The sequence below is a fragment of the Bombyx mori genome, chromosome 17 (genome assembly GCF_030269925.1).
Source record: "Bombyx mori chromosome 17, ASM3026992v2".
NCBI lineage: Eukaryota > Metazoa > Arthropoda > Insecta > Lepidoptera > Bombycidae > Bombyx > Bombyx mori.
In genome coordinates this window covers 10,728,870-10,755,949 of record NC_085123.1, presented here as the reverse complement: position 1 = coordinate 10,755,949, position 27,080 = coordinate 10,728,870, and the positions used below count along the sequence as shown (strand labels likewise).

The window sequence follows — 27,080 nt, the reverse complement described above, 5'->3', positions numbered from 1 at the left end:
CCGTGTTTATTATTTCGATTCAAAGGAAATTGTAAGTGTGCCTGTGACAATAATTGTCAATGACAAAATTAATAACAAAAACTAAATGTTGTTCTTTGTTTTAAGTTTAAAATACCTACCATATTTGATATCATATTTATCATGATTTGAAAAAATACGTAATTCCGCGCGGCTAGGTACCACTACCCTGCCTATTTCTGTCGTGAAGCAGTAATGCGTTTCGGTTTGAAGGGTGGGGCAGCCGTTGTAACTATACTGAGACCCTTAGAACTTATATCTCAAGGTGGGTGGCCATTACCGTTGTAGATGTCTATGGGCTCCAGTAACCACTTAACACCAGGTGGGCTGTGAGCTCGTCCACCCATCTAAGCAATAAAAATAAAAAAAATGCAATTTTTTCAGTATGAAACGGTACCCGCACTTTTTTATACTATAATTTAACAGAATAGAAACAAACATGCTTAATAACATAGTGAAGGAAAAAATAAGAGGATTTGTATTAACGAAAGTTCACTAGTGGGAGAGAAAAGTAAAGAATCTCGGCATTTCGGCATTCGGCAAAGAATTTAGGCATTTAGGAAACTGGTCTAATTAGTTACGACTTTTGGCGCCTTTGTTAGAACCTAATCCCGTGCAGTAACTATCATAAAGCAAGTTTATTCTCACTGAGATCGTCTTTCTTCTACTCTACCCTATGTATTATTATATATCGAACCTATCGAACGATCGAATTAAAAAAAACTCATTTCAATCAGTTCATTTTAATTAAAGCATTTTTCTTCTAAATTAAATGGAAATTTTATGCATAAAATTATTTCAACGCAAGGTATAGTAACCGGCAAACTTCTTGAGCAAATGACCTTGACTGCGCAGAACCGAATTTTAGGTCACTTTGGTGGTGAGGGTGAGGCGCGACGGCAGGGGAAATCGTATCGAGCGCGTTATTGGTAGATCAGTCGATCCCTGCGCCCCGCACCGCGCCCTCGTTCCGCTTGCTCCCAAAAGTACGCTTGCGTACAGTGGAAAGTCTATCGTTATTAATCGTTAAGTTATTTGTTATAATTACTTGTGGACTTTGTTGCCATTGCTATTTGTTGAGTGTTTGTTGATTTTTTATACACTATGCCGCGACAAACTGGTGTAGTATTCAAAAGAAAGGGTAGAAAATTTGTGTACGACGTATGATGTTCTAATAAATATATAAATAAATACATATGTTGATTTTAATAATTTAATAGCATTATGACGCAGAGTAAGTAATGTTTTTGCACGTGAGTGTACCATGCGCGAACTTACCCCCACTACGTCAACAAATGCTCAAGAAGTTTGCCGGCTATTATATCATGGTATTTAATTTCCCAATACATACCTATCAGAGTTCAATATAATTTTTTTCATACCCGATCCTGCGGACCGAATGGCAAAACAGTCTACGTCGCCCTAAACAATCCTTTCGGATCCTTCCGGTGTTTTTAAGTACCTCAAGCACCGGTCATCGTTCTCTTCGAACCAGTAGGTACTTTTGCAGCGAAGGGTTCAGCGAGTAAATTAACCCACAGACACAGCCACTGAGTTTCTCGACGGATCTTCTCAGGGTTGGGTGGATTGCGTTTCCGATCCGGTGGTAGATTCTACTAAGCATTGCTCTTGCTAGAGCCCCATGAGCTCACCTACTGGTTTGGCGAGTTTAGAATTCTCGAGTATCTAGTAGCCTCGACCTTACTAGAATAGGTGCATAGTAGACATGTGTAAGTAATGCGAGTGATATCACTCCGATAATATTATTACTCTACGATGTAATGCAACATCACACATTACGCGAAGGAAACAAACATCACACTATCACCCACAGAACACTATTACTTCTAGCGAAGCTATCACCCAACATGTTTCTTTCTTTGTCGTGTAATGTTGCTTGATACACGAACGAAACCGAGCGAGCGAGACAGACCGATCTACGCAAAATAAATGAGCAAGCGACACGGAATTATTCCTAGTGATTTTGAACCGTATTCCCTGTCCGCTAGGTACATTTTTATACCTATGGTACGTCTGAATTTTAATATAGGTAATTGTGTTTATATTTAATTTTTTCATGCGGCCAGCCGGGAGTTCACCGCAAGTAGTTACTTAATTTTTTATTCGCAACTTTTGTAAAATCGCTAGTCGCTCGTAATTGTTTAGTAATATTTCATATTAATTTTTGTGTTTGAATTACTTAAGCACTTGTTTGAAGATAGTTTTATTATTTGTTTTAATGCGTGTTTAATAAGTGAAAGAAAGAATGGCGTCTAAATGAAAGTACAGTCCTCTTTGGATGCATTTTGAGGAGACCGCGCCGAAACAATGCGTCTACTGATCTCGTATATTAACATTATCGTCGAGCTCAATTTGCAGTCTAAGTCGCCATATGAAATCCGTTCATCCCGCAATAAATTATATTAAGTAAAAAATAAAATTATTATATTATTAAGTAAGTCAATCTCTGTCAAGTAATATAAACAGTGTATTACAATACAAAGTATGAACACATCACTTAGGTAATGATTCGGGTGTATAGATACAATGTATTCGTCACAGTATCTATTGAACGCACCGAGTAATGTTAAGAGTGATGTGTAATGTTTTCGAGTAATATCACCTGTCTGTAGAAGTGATGTCATATCACATTACATTGGGAAGTGATGTTTTGCGCAAGTCTAGTGCATAGACCTATACATAGATTATACACTTATTATATTTGAGAGACCTATAAAGTATACTTCAGTGAATAGGTGGGGAAAAAAAACATTTTTAGAGTTACCATAGTACATAAATATTTCTCTACTATGGTAACTCTGGTAACTATGGTAACTAGTCGAAAATAAGTTTGTCAACTTTACAAAAACTGTCGAAAAGAGATGGCCGTTGCCAAGACAACACAGCAAACGTTCATAAACACAAGTGTGTTCAAGTGGTTCATAAAGCACCGGTCCTCGTCGAACTCGTCGATTACGACGTAGAGTTTCATGAACGAACTAACCCATAGACAGCCCGCTGAGTTTCTCGCCGGATCTTCTCAGTGGGCTCTGTAAATTTGGCTTCCCTTTTTTGATTTTCGGATTTTTTTTATTTTTAATTATTTGTTCGTCGTTTGTTCGTTAATGCTCGAATGTAAAAATTGTTTGTTCGTCTTTTGTTTATTTATAATTAATTAAATAAATGATCACCGTTAAGTGGGCCCCCTTTACTAGATATCTTTATTTTTATCGCTCAGATTAATTCATTTTGATCAATTATCGTTTGTTCGACGACTATTGGTGATTGTTCGATCATAAAAATAATTAAATTCCCAATTATTAATTATTTTATATTAATGTAATACCGAAATACTTCACGAGATGGCGTTACAAAAAATCCCTTCCCAAAACTATAAAACCGTTGTGATTTTCTACTGAATAAATAATGTTTGGACTGTTGACGTCCAATTACGAATCCTCAAATTCTTCGGGCACATCACTCGTAATGAGGACTCCATTGAGCGGTTGGTGGTGCAAGGGAAAGTCGAGGGCAAAAGATCTCGCGGACGATCTCCAACACGATGGACCGACCTCATAAAATCTGTTACTCACTCTAACATAAATGTTTGCTCTCACTCTGCGAAACATCGTGCCACATGCCGTCGCATCGCGAGAGCATCGGTATCGCAGGATCCGACTGATGCATGACCACGACCACTCTGACAAGAGTGTACGAATAGGAAGAAGAAATAATATTTATTCGTAGGTGATTGTTTAAGATGTTATGAATATTCCAGTTTTGCTTTCATCAAAATAACTTGAACTTTACTACTGAATTCCGAAAAAAATTCTAATTAAGGCTGAGTTAAGTTCAGCTTTTTATTTAAGCCTCTTACTGTAGTTTTTAAATTACATTTATGCGGATTGATGTTTCAAAGCTTTCAGATTTCAATTTTAAAATCTGAAATAATTAAGAACAGCGTCATCTACCGTTCACATTTGAAACAGAATTTAATTCAGTTTAAATTTGTAAAAGTTGATGTTGATTATTATTACACTAATCAATTGAGCGTTTCATTAGCTTTTAAGCTGAGTGACTATTTATAATTTATTTTTATTCTATTGTCTATTTTTGTTAAGTAATAAATGAGCAAAAAATAATACTTAACAAAAAGATATGAAATCCGAACAAAAACAGTTTTACTGTAAAAAATTGCGCCAAGTCCACGTTTATAAAAATCATCTCAATAACATTCGCACTTTACAAAAAAAATAAGACTTCAATAACTTTCATTCTCTACAAAAAGATAAGGCGTCCGGTGCATTCGTGTCTAACGATGCAACGGTGTTCGAATCCCGCAGGCGGGTACCAATTTTCCTAATGAAATACGTACTCAACAAATGTTCACGATTGACGTCCACGGGGGAGGAATAATATCGTGTAATAAAAATCAAACCCGCAAAATTATATTTTGCGTAATTTAATTACTGGTGGCAGGATTTCTGGTGAGTCCGTGCGGATAGGTACCACAACCCTGCCTTTTTCTGCCGTGAAGCAGTAATGCGTTTCGGTTTGAAGGGTGGGGCAGCCGTTATAACTATAATTTAGGCCTTAGAACTTATATCTCAAGGGGGGTGGCGCAAATACCTCGTACGTATATAGCGTACGTACGTATACAAATAAATACGTCGTAGATGTCTATGGGCTCCAATAACCTCTTCACACCAGGTGAGCTGTGAGCTCGTCCATTCATCTAAGCAAGAAAAAAAATTCGACAATTTTACTAGAATTAAATAATGGAAATCGACAACCCTGGCTTCACGTATGAACCAGCGGCGACGCTTGACTGATGCCCGCGGCACATGTGTCACACGCGGGATGTGCCGACCGGTTCCCCACTTACTCGCATCAAATATGTAGGCTTTTACGTAAAAACGTGCGTGTGTGCTAGCTGATATATTTCTGTGCCGCATACTGGATACCTGAACCTGTGTTATTTCACAATCAAACTATTTAGAAGAATCGTTGATTTTAATGCGTTCACAGTTTTTAAAGTGGTCTTGTAGACTGCTTTATTGATGACTAGCTGACCCGGCAGACTCGCGTTACCGCTTTTTGGCCACCCTGCCGTGAAGCAGTAATGGCTGCTGGTGCTAGCGGCTGGTGCAAGTGGCTGGTGCTAGCAACAGGTGCAAGCGGCTGGTACTAAATGCTGGCGCTAACGGCTGGGGCTTGTTGCTGGAGCTAGCGGCTGGTGCTAGTTGCTTGAGCTAGCGGCTGGTGCAAGCGGCTGGTGCAAGCGGCTGGAACTAGCGGCTGGTGCAAGCGGCTGGAGCTAGCGGCTGGAGCTAGCGGCTGGAGCTAGCGGCTGGTGCAAGTGGCTGGAGCTAGCGGCTGGTGCAAGCGGCTGGTGCAAGTGGCTGGAGCTAGCGGCTGGTGCAAGCGGCTGGAGCTAGCGGCTGGTGCAAGCGGCTGGAGCTAGCGGCTGGAACTAGGGGCTGGAGCTAGCGGCTGGAGCTAGCGGCTGGCACTAGCGGCTGGTGCAAGCGGCTGGAGCTAGCGGCTGGAGCTAGCGGCTGGAGCTAGCGGCTGGAGCTAGCGGCTGGAGCTAGCGGCTGGTGCAAGCGGCTGGTGCAAGCGGCTGGTGCAAGCGGCTGGTGCTAGCGGCTGGTGCTAGCGGCTGGTGCAAGCGGCTGGTACTAAATGCTGGCGCTAACGGCTGGGGCTTGTTGCTAGAGCTAGCGGCTGGAGCTAGCGGCTGGAGCTAGCGGCTGGTGCAAGTGGCTGGAGCTAGCGGCTGGTGCAAGCGGCTGGTGCAAGCGGCTGGTGCTAGCGGCTGGTGCAAGCGGCTGGAGCTAGCGGCTGGTGCAAGCGGCTGGAGCTAGCGGCTGGAGCTAGCGGCTGGAGCTAGCGGCTGGAGCTAGCGGCTGGAGCTAGCGGCTGGAGCTAGCGGCTGGTGCAAGCGGCTGGTGCAAGCGGCTGGTGCTAGCGGCTGGAGCTAGCGGCTGGTGCAAGCGGCTGGAGCTAGCGGCTGGTGCAAGCGGCTGGTGCAAGCGGCTGGTGCAAGCGGCTGGTGCTAGCGGCTGGAGCTAGCGGCTGGTGCAAGTGGCTGAAGCTAGCGGCTGGAGCTAGCGGCTGGAGCTAGCGGCTGGAGCTAGCGGCTGGAGCTAGCGGCTGGAGCTAGCGGCTGGAGCTAGCGGCTGGTGCAAGCGGCTGGTGCTAGCGGCTGGTGCTAGCGGCTGGTGCAAGCGGCTGGTACTAAATGCTGGCGCTAACGGCTGGGGCTTGTTGCTAGAGCTAGCGGCTGGTGCTAGTTGCTGGAGCTAGCCGCTTGCACCAGCATAATGTAATTTAAAAACTACAGTAGAGTCGTCTATTATCAAAGGTGGCAATCTGTGCATTTGGACAAAAAAATGTTATTGATATGTCAATACAGATTGATTTGAATATAATCGTCTCCTTCAAAGAATACGGTTCAAAACCTGCATTAAATAAAGGTTAATACTTAACCTGTTATTTATCTAAGATGTCGTTCAGAAGAGTTTTGTGACTGCCAATGGATTACAAAGTCAGTAATTCGTTTTTCAGATTTACCAATAATTGTCCAAAAGTCACATTGCTGGCTTTGATAATAGTCGACTCAGTAAGAGGCTTAAATAAAAAGCTGAACTTAACTCAACCTTAATTAGATTTTTTTTCGAAATTCAGTAGTAAAGTTCAAGTTATTTTGATGAAATCAAAACTGGAATATTCATAACATCTTAAACAATCACCTACGAATAAATATTATTTATTCAGTAGACAATCACAACGGTTTTATAGTTTTGGGAAGGGATTTTTTGTAACGCCATCTCGTGAAGTATTTCGGTATTACATTAATATAAAATAATTAATAATTGGGAATTTAATTGTTTTTATGATCGAACAATCACCAATAGTCGTCAAACAAACGTTAATTGATCAAAATTAATTAATCTGAGCGATAAAAATAAAGATATCTAGTAAGAGAGGCCAACTTAAGGGCGATCATTTGTTTAATTAATTATTAATAAATCAAAGACGAACAAACAATTTTTAGATTCGAACATTAACGAACAAACGACGAACAAATAATTAAAAATAAAAAAATCCGAAAATAAAAAAGGGGGGGCCAAATTTACAGAGCTTTCTCAGTGGGTCGCGATTCCGATCCAGTAGTGGATTCTACGAAGCACTACTCTTGCTAGGGCTAGTATTACACCGGTCACTCACATGCGCACGAATACGCAAACCCGCAAGTGTAGGACGACATTTGCAAATGATTATGCAAAGTTTTCGCTGCATTCGTGGTTGTCCAAGCTGTGTCGGTTTTTTAACAGACATCAAAGCGCGCGAACCGCGAACCTTCGCGTAGTCTCCCACACATTCGTTTGCCCAGTTGCGCCGACGATTGCGAAGGTAACGGACGTATCGCCATTCTCATAGTTCGTGACGTCTACTGTGTAGCGTATCTTCGTCAAAAGAAAACCCATAAAAACAGCATGGCTGATAATGATGTCTGGGAAAGAATTCAAAACTCTTTTTCTCTTCAATGTTCTAGTGACCAATTAAAAAGGAGGAGAAATTCGTGAGACATTCGTAAACGTGTGGGAGGAAGCGCAAATGGGTTCGCAAATTGAGTATGCGAACCCATTTGCACAGCCGCTAGGTTTGCGAATGAATGTTTGACGGCCCTTCACATGCGCGCAAATATTCGTACAATGTAATTCTCTCAGGTTGAATCCGCGCGAAGGGGAAATAAGCTACCAGCGAATAGGTACGGGGAAAAAACAAGCATGTAAAACGGGTGTTTCGTTGGCTTGCTTGGATGAACCTGTGTTATCAGTGTAGTCAGTGTACCAATGTGCTTAGATTTTTTTAAAGGGATTTTATGACCTGGTAACTAAGACCTTTAAGTCATGTCTTATTATAAATATTCTTATTTTTCTGAAAAATAATAATATGGAGTGAAATGAAATGAAAATGATTAATTTGAGACATTAATCAACTGGGATGAAATTAAATGAAATGAGATGATATGGGATCAAATATAATCTCAGTAAAATGGTGGTAATTTTCTGAGATTTTTTTCAGTGGACTTTTTAGAGGATCCCGAGAAGTTACGTCCAGCGGCTTTGTTTGGCAATTTTCCCACATTTGTAAACTTTCACGAATATTAAACAGTTAATAAATCACCGTTATTACACATTTAAACCTGAAGAAACACTAAATAGACAAAATAAAACAAATCACACAACTTCACTCCTCGCGTTCCCGCCAAAAAGTTCAATTTGCTTGAAATCTGTGGAACATAGATAATACATTGTATGATTGTATGACACTAGCACTGGAATCTAATCTAACCTGACTTGACTTAATAAAAATACCCAGTTTAGACTTAATAAAAAAATCTAAAAAAAGATTATTCGTTTGCATTAGTGAAACATATATTAATCGGGCTAATAATTTTAGAAAAAATTTCTTAACATGGCCAGTAGCAGATTGGAAAGAATTGGTACAATATTTACCAGGTGAGTACTTTGTCTTAAAAATTGAAAAAAAAAATGTTTTTAATAAGTGTGTACAATTTCAAATTAAGAAATTATTTTGGAACATTTGGAACACAACAAACGCGGGAAAAAATTGTACGACTTCGCGGGAAAAATTACGCAATTTGAAGTTATTAAAGTTAATATATTCGTAAAGTGGAAATAATAATGTCTTCAAAGAAATGTGGAAAATCGAAATTTATATCAGAAGATATAAAAGATTTGATGAACGAGTCCCAATTCTTAAAAGATTCGCCGCTTACTAAGAAAACTATTAAGCGCGCAAAACCGGACAATTTAGTAGATGATGGTCCCCAAATCAATCAAATTGGAAATAAAAAAAGAAAAATTGAAGCTGATATTGAAGCTAGTACACAATCTCGACAAAAGATTCTAGACGTTATGGATCAACAATTAATTTCGAGGTAAGTGCGTGCCTATATTGGTCAATGAAATTTATTATAATCTAGTTAATCAATAAAAACCCTGAACTTGAACTGATATAATAATATATATATTATTTTTAGGAAGAAAAGCAATGAAAACCTTTTCAAGTGTCTTTCTGATTTAATATCACAACTGGAGAGTGATCATACTGTAATGAAGGAGAATGAACAAAAACTGGAGCAACTAACTGCGGTGCTGAATAAGTGCATACAGCAAGCAACAGTTGCTCACAAGCAAATATTGAAAGCATTGAAGGAAATTCATGATTCCTTTATGAAACAGTAAAAGCTTTTATTATCTTTATTTTATTGCATAGATCATTGGATGAGCTCCCAACCCACCTGGTGTTAAGCGGTTACCAGAGCCAATAAACATCTACAATGTAAATGCTGCCACCCACCTTGAGATAAGAGTTCTGAGGTCTCAGTATAGTTAAAACGGGTGCCCCACCCTTCAAGCCGAAATGCATTACTGCTTCACAGCAGAAATGGGGGTGGTGGTACCTACCTGTGCAGACTCACTGGAGGTCTTACCACCAGTAACCTTATATTTAATGAAGAGTACAAAACTTTTCATTTTTTTAGATGCGATGAGATGCAGTCGGAACATAAAGCAGAAACAAATCAACTAGCAGATGAGCTTGCAGAAGACATAAAAAAATTACAACAGAAGCTAGTATTAGACACTAAGCGTAGTGGATGGGAAGCAATGCGTCGAACAATATTTCATGCCATGCAAAATGATTTTTGAATGTTGATGACAGTTCTTTTTTTTTTCATTTCAGTACCTTATAGAATAAAATGAAATTTTATAATACTTATTGTTTTGTTTATGAAATTGTACATGATATAAACAGAAAAAATAGATACTTAGTTGAGATGTTGATGTTGATGATTTTGCTGAGAGTTCAGACATTCTGTTATTTGGGTTTTCTCCACATACTTTTTTGTGTTGTCACTTATTTTCATAAGGTAGCTTTGTTGTTTTCTCTCTCTTATATTCACATTGGAGTCCGGTACATAGTCTTAGATAGTCTTCCTCTTTACTACTATTCCTCCATCAGGCTCTCAGAGGATAAAAATATAGTGGCTTTGAGCAGTATTTACTATCAAAGTAATCGGGAAGATAAAGCTACATCTGCTTCTAAAATTTTGTCAGTCCTCAACAGAGGGAAGCGATATTTCGTTTATGGGCAAACACTAGTGCTGTAGGATATTTACAATGAAGAATAAAATCATGTAATAAAAAGCAAAATCCTCACTGGTATTGTTGTTTGGGTATTTCTGATGAGCCTATGGCACATGAGTGATGATGGATCTTTCATCATCAGGTTGCTCCTCAGATTTCGAGAGATATAAACATAAACATATCTGTTTTATTTACATTGGTGGGATAATTTGCGATATTGGCCAAAAAGCTTAAGTGACAAGGAAAAATATTTTAAATAGAAAAATGCTTTTATGTGTAATTATTATTATCTCAATTATACAAAAATTATTACAAAACGACTTTGTTATTTGTTACAGAGTTGAAGGTCTTCTTAGCCGAGGAGCAATGAAACCTGATGACAGACCCTTGTGGTTTGATGTATACAAAGCTTTCCCTCCAATCACCGAACCTAAATATGCACGTCCTAATCTTGTAGTCAAAGAAATACGACCAATCTTATACAAGGAAGACGTTTTAAGAGCGTAAGTTGGGTAGTCATAAAACATATGTACAAACTTTAATTTTTATTAAAGCAGATGGCCAAGGGAGATCGCGTTTTTCCTAGGGTTTAATGGCGACCGGAGTCCATAGAAATAACAAAGTGAATGTAGTTCATTATGACATTTAAAATTGAAAAGTCTCGAGGTGAACAGTAGCGCATACTGTGGTAAGCACAAGCCGATATGTTATACTCAACATGAGTGTAAATATCGAGGTCTCTATTTCGTATAAAATGTATATAATAATTTCACGTGTCACCTATTGGCACGGTACTCCCCATCACTTGTAATTATGCTTATCATCATAACCTTATTTAATTTGTTTGTCGCGGATGGTTTCGCGAACATTATAACTACATATAGTAACTGCCCCCAAGATCAACAAAACGTACAGATGTTTCTGTGGTATTTTATTCCATATCTATTGTCTATTATGTGCTTACCTATTATGATATAAACCTCCAATCTGATTTTAAGTTTACACAGATTTTTATTTTTGCAGAAAATTCCATTCAAACGGTTACGGTTTAGCACCAGTAAGCCTATTAAATCAAAGTAATGAAACTCAAACAAAACGTCTTGTACAGCAATACGATGAATTAAAAGCAGAAGGCATTCCTGAAGATGAAATCATTGAGAAAGCCGCACAAGCAGTAGCCGTCGAACGCCACAGCTATGCTGCACAAAAATTGAATGTTACACCTAAAAATCCTGATTCCGTTACAGCCCAAGTATTGGCTGAAGCTGATATAAAAAATATTTTCAACAACAAATAAGGTGCTGCTTTATAGAATCAATACACAACCGAAACTGTGGTGCTTTATTACTGTAGTTACATTATAAGAAGCTTTAGTAAAATAAATGTTTAGTCATTTTAAATAGTTCACTTTGTGCTTTTATTTGATTACGTCGGCATAACAAGCAAATGAATTTATAATGGGTAAACGTTTTCGTTGTTTTAATAAATTGTTATACCACCGAAACCACCGTAAAGCATACACATGCCTTTTATTCGGAATGGCAGGGACACCGAATTGCCTTGATCACATAAACAGGATATTATTATGGCCTGTTAATGCCGGGTATAGTAACCGGCAAACATCGTGAGCAAATGACCTTAACTGCGCAGAACCGAATTTTAGATCACTTTGGTGGTGAGGGTGAGGCGCGACGGCAGGGGAAATCGTATCGAGCGCGTTATTGGTAGATCAGTCGAACCCTGCGTCCCGCACCGCGCCTTCGTTCCGCTTGCTCCCAAAAGTACGCTTGCGTACAGTGAAAAGTCTATCGTTATTAATCGTTAAGTTATTTTTTTTTTTTTTTTTTTTATTTATTTATTACACTTCATGTAAAATTTACATTGGCGGACTTAATGCCTAAGGCATTCTCTACCAGTCAACCAAAGGTAGTGCAGAGTAAATAGTGGTAGGTGCAATGAAATTTATATTAGGTAACGAATACATACAAAAAAAGTATATCTACATATATACAAAATCACATATACATATACATACACACATACATACATACATACATACATATATACACACATACATACATATAATAGTTTATACAGTATTAAAAGGAATATATTAATAAATTTCCTTAACAAATAACTTCATCAAGTTCATGACGATTCCGCTAACTTTTCCAACAGCATTCGCCGAACCCTTAACTTGAACGTGCAGCGGTTAGTAATAGTCCTGATCTCGAGAGGAAGCGCATTCCATAGCAGAACAGATTGCACGACGAAAGAGTTACGAACATAACTAGAACTATGTGTGGGACAACGAATTAATAGGCTATTGAGAGAACGTAGGGCCCGCTCATGGCTGGAGTGAAGATATTGAAAATAGGAAGTTAGATAGGAAGGAGGTTCGGGAGACATAAGTAAGGAATGAAGAGTCGTCAGTGCACGTAAATTACGACGCTGGCGAATCGGTAGAAGTTTGAGCTGAGCCCGATAGGAAGATATATGATCATATTTACGAAGATTAAAAATAAATCGAATGCAGTTATTAAGAAGACGATCAAGTTTATTAAGAAGGTCTGCATTCAGGTCAAAATAACACACATCACCATAATCAATTATAGGGAAGATCAAGGCTTGTACTAGCATAGTCTTGGTCGCTGATGGTAAGAAATTCTTGAGGCGATACAGAGCACGAAGAATTCCAGAGGTTCTTTGTCCAACGTAAGATACTTGAGCTTTCCAGTCGAGTGTGGAGTCTATGTAAAGGCCTAGGTTCTTAACCACGGAACTTAGGGGAATTGCTGTACCATTATAGAATATAGGTGGGAGTGACATAGTAGTTAAGCGTTGGATCATACGAGGACTGCCCACAATAATGGCTTGGCATTTCGTTGGATTCACAGTTAAGCCAAACTTAGTTGACCAACTGCATATGTAGTCCAGATCCTTATTTAGCTGGTTTATTGCCTGAGAAATAGACTCCACAGTCGTCTGTCTATAAAGCTGCAAGTCATCAGCATACAGATGATACGCACACTGAAGATTATGTGTTAAGAATAGAAAATAGAATAAAATATAAAAATAGAAAATAATAATGGAGACAAAATACCGCCCTGGGGCACGCCAGAGTTGACACTACACCAACTTGAAGAGGTGTCATCAATACGAGTACACTGCTGGCGTCCCCGAAGATATGATGAAAACCATTCCAGTGCTGTAGGAGAGATCATAATATAGGACAAAATAGATAGGAGGATATCGTGATTGACGGCATTGAACGCATTTGAAAAATCAATTAGTACCAGTACTGTGACTTTAGTGTCTTGCATACCTGTCCTAATGTCGCCAACCACTTTAAGGAGAGCGGAAACGGTGGAGTGACCTGGTCGGAAGCCAGACTGGTAAGGGCTCAATAGGTTGTTCCGGAAAATAAACTGCGACAATTGTTTGTGTACGCAGGCCTCGATCACCTTGGATAGAAAGGGAAGAATAGATATGGGCCTGAAGTGATTTGGAAGGGAAGGGTTAGGAATTTTAGGTAAAGGAAGAACATAAGCCTTACGCCACAATGAAGGAAAAGAGCCTGATGATAGGGAAAAATTTGTGATGTGCCATATAGCTGGCAGAAGATGATCCAGGATTGTGACGATCATACGGCGACTTATATTGTCACAACCCACGGCGTTCGATTTTATGGACAGGATAATATTTTTGATCTCATCCACAGCAACCGAAGAAAATTCAAAGGAGTCAACATTAAGTCGAGACAAACCATTCAGGTAGTTCAAGGTGCGACATTTCGTTTGATTATTTAGTGGTGTAGCAGAGGAGAAATGAAAGTTGATGTCATTCAAACTTATCGTCGCCTGAAAATCAGAGTGACGCTGTCTGCCAATACCCAGAGTTCCAAGGAATTTCCAAATATCGGCAGGCGAAGCGGAATTTATGTTTTCTAGAATGTGGCGTCGTTTAGCGTTACGTATCATCTGATTGCACCGGTTCCTCGACACTTTAAATTTAGTCCAGTTATCATTACAGCGATTCCTCCTAAATTTTCGAAAAGCCCGATCCCGGCGCCTCATAGCCATCCGAATACCTTCAGTCATCCAAGGAGCTGGTGGGCGTTTCAGTTTAATTTTTCTGATAGGCGCATGAGTGTTGTAAAGCCTAAGGACAACCTCATTGAATATGTGAACCTTTTCATCTACCGAGGGTGAAGATATTAGTTGGTCCCAGTCCACTTTAGAAGCGTCTTTGTATAGATTTTCCTTATTCATACGACCAAAACTACGCATGGACAAAATCCTGGGCTGTGGTTTAGGAGGTTTAATCGTATAGGATAAAAAGATGAGGTCGTGATGGGAAAAACCAGGAGCAGGATATTGACCGTGAGTGGGTACAGAGGTAGGAGTGGAGGTCAGCATTAGGTCTAGCCAAGTATCATCGCCATTAATGTTGTGGTGAGTAGCCTGTAGAGGCAAGACATGAAGACCAGTAGACCTAATGATTTCCTGAAGTTTACGGGAACGAGAGGATAAAGGAGCTATGAAGTTGGTGTTGAAATCACCCATGATAATGTGATGTGAATAATCTGACCCTAAAGATTCCAGAATCGGCTCGAGACTGGAGAAGTAGTCGACGTTGGGGGGACAGTATACGACACCGAGAACAATTTTTGCTCCCTTCATAGAAATTTCAAGAAAGATATATTCCACAGGTGTAGAAGAATCAGCAGACGAGCAAGCTATTGTTTTATAAGAAATGTTACTGCGGAGATATATAGCAACGCCGCCTCCTCGGGCATCGATACGATCATTCCGTATTAAAGTAAAGCCATCGAGAGGGTAGATAGCAGAAGGTAAATGAGGCTTAAGCCAACTCTCAGAAATCAAGACAGCATGAACGTTAGTGTTAGTGAAAGTAATGAATAAGTCATTGTAGTGACTTGGTATACTTTGAGCATTAATGTGACATACATTTAAAAGGCAATCAGATGATTTATCAAACGTCTGCCGTATACAGTCTCCAAGGGAATCGGGAAGTGAACAATAACTATCGTTATCAGATGACAGCATAGAATCATTAGCAGAAAGAAACGAATCATCAATACATTCCATTGTATACAAATTAAATATAACAGGATAATATAACTATAACTATACTATTATAATAAAATAAATAAATAAATATATAAAATAAACTAAAATAAATATAACTATACTACCATAAAATAAAAATAAGGATTAAGTTTAAAAGTAATGCACGCGCAATGTCTCTGCACCACCCGCCAGCTGATATACACAGGATGATGATACAAAACAAAAAAAATAATTACAATACCTTATAAAACAGAAAAAGAAAATAAAGAATATTAATAACGAAAAACATAATAAAGGCCATAATTTACAATAAAAAAAAAAAACAATTAATTAGAATAATGAAGAACAAATCTCCACAACAATATTCTGATTAAAACTTCAAAAAAGTAAACTACAAGGCAAATTTTATCTGTGAACGCAGTCAATTAAAACAGTCTGTCAAGTGTCAAATTTACAGAATTAATTATTATAACAAGACTACCCACAAACACATTAACATTTGCCAATGACAATATTATACTCCGTGATGCCACTAATCTACCCACGAAACATATCAACATCAACATCAACAATACGTGAATAAAAGTAAAAGTGAAAAATAATAAATCCAATGATAAACATTTAAATCATCAAATCATAAATTGCGAAATGAAAATAATGGTATACATACGTTGTGAAGTCATAAGACTAAATATATTAGTGAAAGTCGAATAATCTTAAGTAATTAAAGTGAAAAAAAAAAACAAAAACACAAACACAGGCCACTAGGTCTTCCGCAATTTCGAGTTCACAGTGATAGCCGGTGCCGCCTTAGAGACGCTGCCCTTTGCTGATGTTGGCTTACCATCCACAATAGGATATTTAACTGCGAGGTCGCTAAACTCATCCATAGTGGTCAATCTGTGACGATTTCCATCCGCAGCCTTGATAATAATGACCCCGTCTTGCGTCCAACATTGACGCACACCAAAATACTGACGGCTCTTGCCGAACACCGCCTGTCGAGATTTTGTAAGGAATTCCTTGATGGACACAGGAGAACCTTTAAGTTTGGACTTCGTCCTCCAAATCGACATCCGTGTATCTAAGCATTTCAATCTGACCAGGATTGGGCGGTGATGATCCTTATTAGTAGCTCCTATACGGTGACACACATTGAAGTCAGCAGCAGAGGTGTTCAGAAGCATTTTTTTATGCAAAATATCCAAGATGGCAGCGGTGCAGTCTTCGTTTTGAACTTCAGGGACTCCCAGAAAGATGAGGTTTTTTCGACGATGTCTGGTCTCGATCGCATCAACCAGTCGAGTGCACTCACCAATCTGCTGTCGAAGAAGTTTCAACATAGAGAATATAAGTTCCCGGAATGTTCGGAATTCCTCCGCAACCTTGGAGACTGTATCCTTCGCAGGCCCTCCAGCATGAAGCTGTGCCTCAAGATCGGCCATTCTTTTCGTGAAGCACTCTTCCAAGTTTCTTTGAGCAACCTCAATCGCAGATAATTGCGACATAGTTATGTTTCTGTTTCAAGGGGTGCTGGCAGGTGGTATTTTTATTGGCTTAAATCATACTTAACGACACACAAAAGGATCACAAAATCTTTATAATGTAAATAAAATGAATTAATTTTAATTTTCAAACTTAAAGCACTTGTTTCACTTTTGACACCTACTACCTAATTTGTTATAATTGCTTGTTGACTTTGTTGCCATTGCTATTTGTTGAGTGTTTGTTGATTTTTTTATAAAAAATACACTATGCCGCGACAAACTGGTGTAGTATTCAAAAGAAAGGGTAGAAAAATTGTGTACGACGTATATTGCTTCATTATAAAACAGGGGAAGAATAATATTATGGAAAAAGTAAAACAGACTTCGGAAGCAACAAAAACATCAGTGAGTACTGTTAGGTGCATTATTAACGAAGCTAAAGGCTCTGGCTTGCTCGTCGTGCTTGGGACTCCGGGTAAGAAAAGATCAGGGAAGAAGAAAGTTACCGGAATGGATAGTTTCGTTCAATCTGTAATAAAAAGATGTAATCATAATAACTACATAACAAGCAGCGAAACTCCGTACCGTAGAAAGGCTTCGAAAATTTTAAAGAAGATATACATTTTAATGGCTCGGAATGAAGCTTACGACGAATTATGAAAGAGCTAGGCTTCAGATGGAAAAAAAAAAACAGAAAATAATCGGAAGCTGGTAATTGAAAAAAGTAACATTCGATTACTACGAATCGAATATCTTCAAAAAATAATTAATTATAGACAAAAAATAAGATCGAACCGACCGAGTCGTAAACTACACCGATGAGCCCTATGTCGACTTATCACGATGATGGCGACTCGGGTGATGAAAACAGTGATGATGATAATAGTCAAGATTATGATAACGAAAAAAAAATTACAAATACCAGCTTCGCTTCAACTGAACGAAGACCTGGCAACAGCTCTAGTTTTGACTTAATAGAAGGAATATCTATTTTACCCCAAGATTAAATTATTACAATTATTAACCTATATTTTTTGTTGATGTTCTAATAAATATATAAATAAATACATATGTTGATTTTAATAATTTAATTGCATTATGACGCAGAGTAAATAATGTTTTTGCACGTGAGTGTACCATGCGCAAACTTACCCCCACTACGTCAACAAATACTCAAGAAGTTTGCCGGCTATTATAAATATGTAACCGGTACTGAAAGGCTTGATGTCGCCGCCATCTCACAAATTATCAACTGTATTACTAGATATACTTTAATGTATTTTGGCTCCAGTCACCGTAAGCATTTCGGGCCTCTTTGATGTTGGTTTGTAGAACGACAATAGGGTCTATGAACACAAAGGTAACCGTTGGCCACATTGACATTTTGACAAAGAGCGATCGGATGAAAGCTACGCTCCTCGACCCGGCATACACTACCGATACACACCTGGGCAACCCGAGGGTATGAGTTATGGCGCCATTAACTAGATTGCCTAGAGGCAGAGCTGGGCAGTTTATTGTGAGAGTTGCTGATCATATCACCGGCGACTGTTGATCTGGCGTTCCGTGGTGCGGTTAAGCAATTTACGTGAGCTATCACAATTGTATCTCTGTATATGAATCGGATGCTCAGGTAGAAAAGCGACACAAGGATTATTTAATAGGTTCAACCATACCACAGCCCCAACATGTAGCGGATGATCCATCTATATATTCTAATTCGTTTTAGTGGTAAGCAGCGGCTTGACTGTTTCACCATCAGAATATCTATCTGGTGGACTGCGTGTTCATCTGCATACATGGGTAAAAAAAATACGCAACCAAAAAGGCGCGTCCTGTCTACCCATTTAAACAAAAGTATTCGGAGAACTCGATATAGAGACCATCGATTTAATGAAGTCAGATTTAAGTTTATTTAGTCATAATAATTGTGATCTGTCGAGCGATCTCTTATTAGCCTTGTTCAATTTGTACTAACGTAAGGGGCTCAGTAAAGAGGCACTTGTTATTTGTTTCTTTATCAGTTTATTTTTATAGATGGGAAAATGAGTTCACGGCTCAACTAGTGATAATTAGTTCTCGACACCCATAGATATCAATCAAATGAATCCATCCTGTAATATAAAGAAGAAGTCTCAATTATAAGTTATATGACGGCATACCGACTATAGACTAGACCTACCTTTCAAACCCGAACGCATTACTGCTTCGGTAAAAATAAGTAGGGCGGTGGAACCTACCCGAACGGGACACGAGACACCTTACTACCAGTTGCTACGCAAACTGAATTTTTTGTTGGGTTGTTTTTTATTGCACAATATTATTCCTTCATCGTTGTAGTCGTTCTTGAACACGTGCTATGTATTTCCTTAGATAAATTAACATTTGCCTGTGGGATTTGAACACCGGTATGGTGGTATCGTTTGATACGAATAAGTTAATCGGGCGGCTATGACGAATTCTTTACGTATTGTTCACTTTTGATTTTCTTTGCTATTTTAGTAAGTATACCTAGGTCTAAATCTAACAGTATGGACAAGTAAAAGTTTTTTGGATTCATGTATCAAATACGATCATTTTAAAGGTTTTATTATATTTATTTTATCACTGTAGTATTCTATCAATGAATATACAGAATAATTGAGTCACACAGGATTTCAGAAAGCTTCGTTTTATCTCACAAATGTGAGTAACCAAGTTATCTTATCTAAAGAGATAATAGCTCAACGCTAAAAATGTACATGTTTTTCTGTATTAGTTTATCATAGGTGTTGTTAGTGATTGTGTTTCTCTATTGAGTATTTGTGAAAGAAAAAAAATCAATAAAATGGCACAGAAGAAATCTGTTTTGTTTTACTTCGCTGTGATTTTAGGTACGTATCTAGAGTAAAATTTGTTGTAGTTAAGGACCTAAAGTGAAATGTGTTGCGGAGGGAACATTACTGCATTGTATTTTTTAACTTTTAAGAGTTTGAAAGGAGCTCTTTCCCTAATGTTATATGTGTACTCAACACCCAATTAAATATCTTAGCTTTGACGCCAGGTGACTTAAAAGAGTAATAGCAAATGTTACTTTTGCATCACTATAATATACACGTATCAAGTAGGTACTGTGTTGTTTATACTGCCAGTAACCTACTTAATAGATAAGGAAAAAGGTAGGTACTAAAATCAAGACTTATGAAGGTAATGTACTTAAGTAGTTTGATAATTTACGTATAGACACACATAGATAGATAGATATGTTTGGGAAGAAGAAATGTACCAACCTTTAGTTTGTTGGGGGTTATGACTATCAGTCTGATAAAGCGCATTGATTTTAATTTAATCGTCAGTCTGAATGAATGACATTAAAGGTACGGGGTACTTTACAAATAACGGCTAATCGTGAACATCACACACTTGAAATTAAGTAGGTACCTAGATGATTCAAGAAAAACGGAAACTTGTAGGTGACCATTTTGGTTTTCTATTTTTTTCTCCTACCTAAGCTGATGGTTTAGAGAGACCATATCAGCGTAGCCTGAACTAGTAGGTGAGCTCACGGGGCTCGAACCGGACGATGTTGCTAATACAAACCCTAGCAAGAGCTGTGCTTCGCAGAATCTACCACTAGATCGGAAACGCGACCCACTAAGAAGATCCGGCGAGAAACTCAGTGGGTTAATTTACTCGCCGAGCCCTTCGTCGCAAGCGACGGGTTCGATGAGAATGATGACCGGGGCATTTTGGTCGCGAGTGTATTGGCGAATTTTATTATTAATAGTTTTAGCGGAAAAAAACAAAAGTTAAGAATTTAACAAAAGGGTATGTTTGCCTTGCCAATATGTGCAATAATAAATTATTTTTTATTATTTTTAGTTATTTTGAGTACACTTACACAAGAGGTAGAAGCCAGAAGAAAAATTCTTAGAGGAAGACGTGTTATGACCCGCACTTACTACCGTAAGTTTATCTTCAATATCCTTGCCGGAAATCAGATAAATTCGTTAAATTCCGTAAGTTACCGTATCTTCTGATAGTAGGACGTTTCTGCGAACCTGCACGGTAAGTGCTACTAAGGTACCTACCTAGTTATGAGGTACCTAGCTATTATTTCCGAGAGGCAATTATATCAGTCCGGTTTTGACGGAACAGTCGTTCTACAATAAATTTCAACCTCATATCTTAAGGCAATATCAAGTCACCACTCAGTAACTGATCTGAGGAGGTGATCCGGTTAGCTCGTGCCTATCGAGACGAATAGAAAGTCTTATCTTCAGTAATTATCAAGCCAAAAAACTGGGCAATCGATGATGCCGATGGTATACACCTAATCAGTTATAGAGGTCGCTGAAAGATAGCGTAGCTATTGCGAAAAATACAAATACAAATGCTGTTTTGAATACCCGGGGAGTTTGCGCTCCGAAGACCGAAGTGTGAGCTGCGTTTGATGAACTCAAAAAGTGCAAAGCACCAGGCGCTTTTCACTTTGTCAGTGTCTTGAGCAAATAAGGAACACGACTAGCGAAAAGTTAACTAGATGGCTTCTTTTTGCTATACAAAGAAACCAACAAAACATACTATGCGTTTTATTCAAAACATGGGTCAACTTATATCAAGTAAGTTCATCTTGCGATCCACTATAGAACATCCTTTCTCATCTGCTAGTCATTTCTAGGTCAAAATGTATGAGATGATAACATTTGCCATTCACATATTAATTTCGATTGGTCAGTAGTAGTCACAAAACATTTTCGTCTTGACTTCGTATCAAACTATAGGGCGCTAACATGAAAATAAATTCACAAATTTCTTATATTTTAATTTATTTTATTTTTATAGAGATCGCGTGTTGTGTAGGTTGATTAAAATAATCAATCAACTTGCGTGCTCAAAATTCATTTTATTTTATTACAGGTGGCAATGCGGTTCCCGCGTGGGCAATTAGCTTGATGGCTGGAATTGGAATGTTGATCATCGGTGGCGTCTTATATGTAGTTATGAGGAAACTCGTTCTATCTTCGGAAACGGGTTCACTGAATACTTACCAACCTGCTATGCAGCAAGAAGTATAAAACTACAGTTTTTTTTTTTATAATGTACCTACGTTAAAACGATTCGAATTTGAAACTTTTTAATAAAAACACATGATTCGAGATAAATTTATTTATTCATAGCAGTTACAAACGCGCAATATACTTTTTAGTTAATACTTAACATGTCAGTTGTAGTGAATTGGTGACGAAAAGCATGATGCTCCAATTCACATGCATTTTGATAGATTTAATCTCTGTCGTTTGTTGAATGTGCTACTAGCATGTGTCATGTATAGGTCTTGTGAAAAAAAAAAAACTTTTATTTTCAACAAAACGTGACATTTTCAATTTATAGAACTTGTAAAATTAATTATCAGTCGTAATTGAGTAGATCACAATTAAATCTGTTCATTTGGTAGTTAAGAACTCACTTTTACAATGAATCGTTACAAGCATTTATTTTTAAATTTAATTTGTTCTTATATGTTTTTAATGTAAACTAATGAAAATTAAACTTCTTTCAAAAACAATGTTGAACATTTTCTTACACGCTAGTGCAACAGGACGAAGTTGAAGTGACGGTAAAAAAAATATATCTTTAAAACTCTCTGCGATGATATTTGTCAGGATCGAAGTAGGATGTGACGACGACTCTGTTACTGAACTTGCGTCCTGTGAGCGTCTGCTGCGCTTTCTGGCAATCTGCAATACTGTTGAACTCGACAAATACCTGATAAAAAAAACGTTTTTTAACAAAAAAAATGTGGATTTTATTCGTTTATTCCAGTCTTTTTATTTATTTATTGCTTTGATGGTTGGACGAGCTCACAGCCCACCTGGTGTTAAGTGGTTACTGGAGCCCATAGACATCTACAAAATAATTGCGCCACCCACCTTGAGATATAAGTTGTGAGGTCTCAGTATAGTTACGACGGCTGCCCCACCCTTCAAACCGAAACGCATTACTGCTTCACGGCAGAAATAGGCGGGGTGGTGGTACCTACCCGTGCGGACTCACAACAGGTCCTACCACCAGTAATAAATTCCATAGTCGTATATATGGACCTCTCTTATGTTGGTTTATTACAATGTGAATGTCACCACCTACCTTGAGATATGAGGTATCTATAACATTCAATTGTTTAGTGTATGTACTTAACGACTTTCCTACTAATTCCTAAATGAAAACTTCACGACAGAAATTTAAAGTGTGGCATGTTTATGATAATATGATATTTGAGTTTTGTAGAAATCATCTCATATTATTTCTTATAGCTACATTTATAGACTCGATTATTTCGTATAATTTTATTTTTATTATTTATCTCAGTTTAAAAATATGAGAATATTTTGATGAGCTTGTTATATCAATTTGTACAACTAATTTATTTTGACCTAAAAGTACATAGAAGCAGTAAGACATACTCAATTATGATTTCCAAACCATTAATTTTAAATATAAATATTTACCTTGCCGCATCCAGGTACTTCGACTCCTTCAATTGGTCTTGGAATTTCTATACTACGCACAACACCATATTTGTTGCATTCCTCCCTGAAATACCATATTTTTAGTGAGTCTCATATTCATTTTTTATAGCTAGGAATGTACAGTAATAATTACATTACTAATTCTTTTTTTGTTATTGATTTGATGGGTGGACGAGCCCACGGCCCACCTGACGTTAGGTGGATACCGGAGCCCATAGACAACAACAACGTTAACGCCGCCACACCCATTGAGACATGAGTTTTAAGTCTCAGTTTTTACAGTACAATGGCTGCCCTATTCTTTAAGTCGAAACGCATTACTACTTCACGGCAGAAATGGACAGTATTGTGGGACCTACCTAGGCAGGTAATCACACAAATTGGGATTTTTGCAGGTTTGATTTTATTACTCAATGTTATTTCTTCGCGAATTTTTGTTAAGGTACACAGGTAAAGGTTTTTTTTATTAAAAAAAAATTGATTGAGTATAAAAAAGAGTTCCATTAAAATTGTAAACTATAATTTTCAAAAAGAAAGAAGTCTATGAAAGAAATCATTTTTGTTGTTTCATTTATATGACTTGTACTTATGTTCCATGCAGTAACAATTAAAAAAAAGCTTAAATAAATGTGAATAGTTTATCAGGAAGTTATTCTTATTTCTATTTTATTTATTTATTTTTATTACATTATGAAGAATAATGTGTTATGAAAAACGAAATGCTTTATACACTGCTAAAACTAATATGAAATCTGAATTGTTACTTTACTTATTGGAACTGAGGTACCAATATGAAGATTTAATTTTATATTCTTGTTCTGATTTTGAACATTTTTAGATGAAGTTTAAGTGTGCATTTCATGTATTAGTGCTTGTGTGTGTGACATGTACAAAATGTTACTTACTTTATATCTTCAAGGATATCTTCATACTCCTCTTCATCACGCAATTCATCAGGTGTTACCATGTTAAGAAGGCACAATACTTCAGTAGGTGGACCTGCTCCAGCCAAGGTCAAACCTGCCACTTGGATTTGCACTGGAGCTGCACCGGTCAGTGCTGAAAAGTATCCCATTTCTATTTAAAATCTTTTATAATTTCTATTCTAAAACTAAAACATAGGTCATATTCTGTATTAAAATTTACCTAAAGTTGAATTCTTTGCGCCTATACTGGCACGTTGCACAATCAACTTTTTATCTCCAAGTTGCATTCCATTTAAACCTGCAATAGCCTGTGAAAATAAAATTAATTTATGATTTAAAGTTTTTTTAAAAATTAAATTGGCCTTAACTATGCAAAAGCCAATAAATTAATAAATTGGGTGACATAATGATTATTTACCTGATCTGTCATAGAAATGTCGACATATTCAGCAAAAGCATAGCCTTTGCTCAACCCAGTTGAAGAGTCTTTCACCAAATTGAAGGCCCGGAGTTGACCAAATGACATGAGTAATTCCTTTACCTGTTTCATGACAAAATTAGTGAGCAAATAATAATCTTTTAATTCCCAGCATTGTATTAATTTACGTTACATATTCATAATGATCAGCATAGACATTTCTAATGCTAATGTTTTTTGTATTGTATGTTTGAATTGTTGTGTTCCCATTAAATCTGTTCATCAAAATGCAGCAAATTACATAAGTGAATTATGCTATCTGACCTGTGTCTAGCCGCATGTTAGAATCAGATGTGAATGGAAGAGACTTGCCTTGAAGTGCCGATGTCTCGTTCAAGTACAAGACGTATAGATGAGAATGAGAGACAACAGTGACACGCGGGCCGCGAATGTGCCAAATCTAAGCTAGGGAGGGCAGAAAGCAAACTATATCAGTGAGTTGTTTGAGAACATCCGAGCGTGGTACGCACACGCTCGTCCACGCTACGGGTACCTGAAAATACCTGAAACGGACCAAAACATAACGCGGCTCACTGCTGGCGTCACCGGGGCCTAAGTCCTGTCAACTGTTGAATCTCGGCCTGAAATTGTTGCGGCATCTAGTACGCTATAACTACCTACTGGGAACGAACAAACTCATGGTTCTTTTAATGTCCTAACATTACCTAAAGTAGGATTTTGAAATAACTATTATAGTCCAAAATACTTGAATTTGTCGATCTAAGAGAATTCTATGTTTATCATAACCAACATAATTATTATTTCCATTTTGTCTGGTCAAAACCTGTAACACACAACTCTACAAATCACAATGAGAGAAGAATGTTGTATAATATAACCATTTTTTTATTATCAAAAGGTTTCTTTTAGTGGGAAACATAAATCAACCATAATTTATGTGAATTGAGTTTTCATTTGGTTTAAAAATAAAAACTTTTTGGTAAGTAGTACTTATAAATAATAGCTTAATTTGATCACATCAAAAATACAGAAAATAAGTACCTCTACTTTAATCCAAAAACCATGTGTAGCTTTAAAAAACTCCAAACTTGATTTTGATCATGATGTGATTAAATTATGGTTTCTTGAATGCTTAATTTCAACTATAAATTTTAATAGATAAAACAAGGAACTTACTTGGTCCTCATTTAGATAATTAGGCAATCCCCCTATAAAGATCTTGTGTGGGGAATCAGGTACAACAGTGCTAATAACACCAGCTGTAACAAAATAATATTTGAATGAAGACACTAGTAATGAGTATTTTAGTTGTAATTAATGCTGTTTCAAGAGTTTAAAAAGAGCTGTAGAATTATAACAACAAAATTCAGTTTATTTTAAATATTGCATTTTCTTAATAAAAAATAGCACTTTCAATCGAGTTCAAGACTCATTACTTGATAGATAAATCTATAGTATCTTCTAATGTAGTTTAAATGTATTTTTATAAGAAAAGTTGTTTGTAATAACAATATCACAATATCATAATTACTTACCAGGCACATTTATTGCTGGGTTTTCAGTGCCTGGCATAGGCTGGTAGTCATGTGGACGTCGAATCTTTAAGCTTTGCCCTTTAAAATTAATACCGTCAAAAGCCATTGCCTGTGTCGTTTCATCAATTGATCTGAATTCAAGGAATGCAAAATTTTTATCTAAATTAATCTGGCAAGCCAAAACAGGGTTGCCGGCGGCCTGGGCCAGGCCCGATAGATGCATTTGTTGATTGAAAAACTCCATTGTTTCTTCTTCGGTGACGCCAAAGGGTATGTTGCCGACATATAACCTTCGCGCTTGACGTGTTATAGTCGAACCCACCACCGGCACGGCAGCTTGTGGTGTGTCGGCGACAATATTGGCAGGAATCTGACCCGCCGCTTGCATCGCCTTGTATTGTAATGGCGTGATATGCTCGAATCCCGGCGGCGGTACATCCCAGTAAAGCGAAGGCTTACGTCTACGTGAACGTTTATTGGGCGATCTTGATCTGCTTTTTCTTTTTTCTCTTCGTTCTCTAGATCGAGATCTAGAACGTTTTCTTTCTCGGGATCGAGACCTTCGTCGGCGGTCTGTAATATTTGTGAGCATTTTATTTTATAACCTCACTTCAAAACTTTACAAGATAGATATGTGAACTACTTACCTTTATCTTCCCCCATCTTATTTACGGAAATATGTAATACAGTAACTATTTCTTGAGATAGTAATAAAGGCGCTTCAGCGTTATTAGTATAATTAGCGTTGGCATCAACATAAAATCTAAGTCAGTTTCCGTGAAATGGCGTCTGTTATTTTTTTATACGGACGTTGGTTACTCGACTTTTGGCTAATGATGCTATAGTGAATTTCCTGATACGTAATCATCACTAAAATCCTATGCTTGCC

General features: G+C 37.7%; 3 protein-coding genes across 4 annotated transcripts; 2 read left to right on the top strand and 1 right to left on the bottom strand.

Annotated features, from left to right (window-relative positions):
* The first annotated feature begins 8,340 nt into the window (after nt 1-8,340).
* Nucleotides 8,341-22,330, top strand: LOC778508 (mitochondrial ribosomal protein-like). Of its 2 annotated transcripts, XM_062673217.1 has the most exons (5): nt 8,341-8,549; nt 10,541-10,705; nt 11,226-19,655; nt 20,644-20,727; nt 21,682-22,330. In XM_062673217.1, the coding sequence occupies exons 1-3, from the start codon at nt 8,506-8,508 to the stop codon at nt 11,497-11,499; spliced, it is 483 nt and encodes a 160-aa protein (XP_062529201.1). In that variant the 5' UTR covers nt 8,341-8,505; the 3' UTR covers nt 11,500-19,655; nt 20,644-20,727; nt 21,682-22,330. The 2 variants fall into 2 exon arrangements, with proteins under 2 accessions (XP_062529201.1, NP_001091803.1); NM_001098333.1 differs by lacking the exons at nt 20,644-20,727; nt 21,682-22,330 and having other exon boundaries at nt 8,506-8,549; nt 11,226-11,499.
* On the top strand, nt 8,549-9,830 carry LOC101742370 (uncharacterized). The gene is made up of 3 exons (XM_004932448.4): nt 8,549-8,992; nt 9,095-9,295; nt 9,599-9,830. Exons 1-3 carry the CDS (start codon nt 8,736-8,738, stop codon nt 9,762-9,764), a joined length of 624 nt encoding a protein of 207 aa, XP_004932505.1. The 5' UTR covers nt 8,549-8,735; the 3' UTR covers nt 9,765-9,830.
* Nucleotides 19,505-26,979, bottom strand: LOC733037 (U2 small nuclear ribonucleoprotein auxiliary factor 2; the record flags this gene model as incomplete). Its single annotated transcript, NM_001047029.1, is given in 10 exon segments — nt 19,505-19,649; nt 20,638-20,729; nt 21,684-22,530; nt 23,271-23,355; nt 24,197-24,350; nt 24,438-24,525; nt 24,636-24,758; nt 25,833-25,915; nt 26,192-26,764; nt 26,839-26,979. Coding segments are annotated over 8 exon segments (1,254 nt in total). The 5' UTR covers nt 26,855-26,979.
* Between the last annotated feature and the right edge of the window lie 101 nt (nt 26,980-27,080).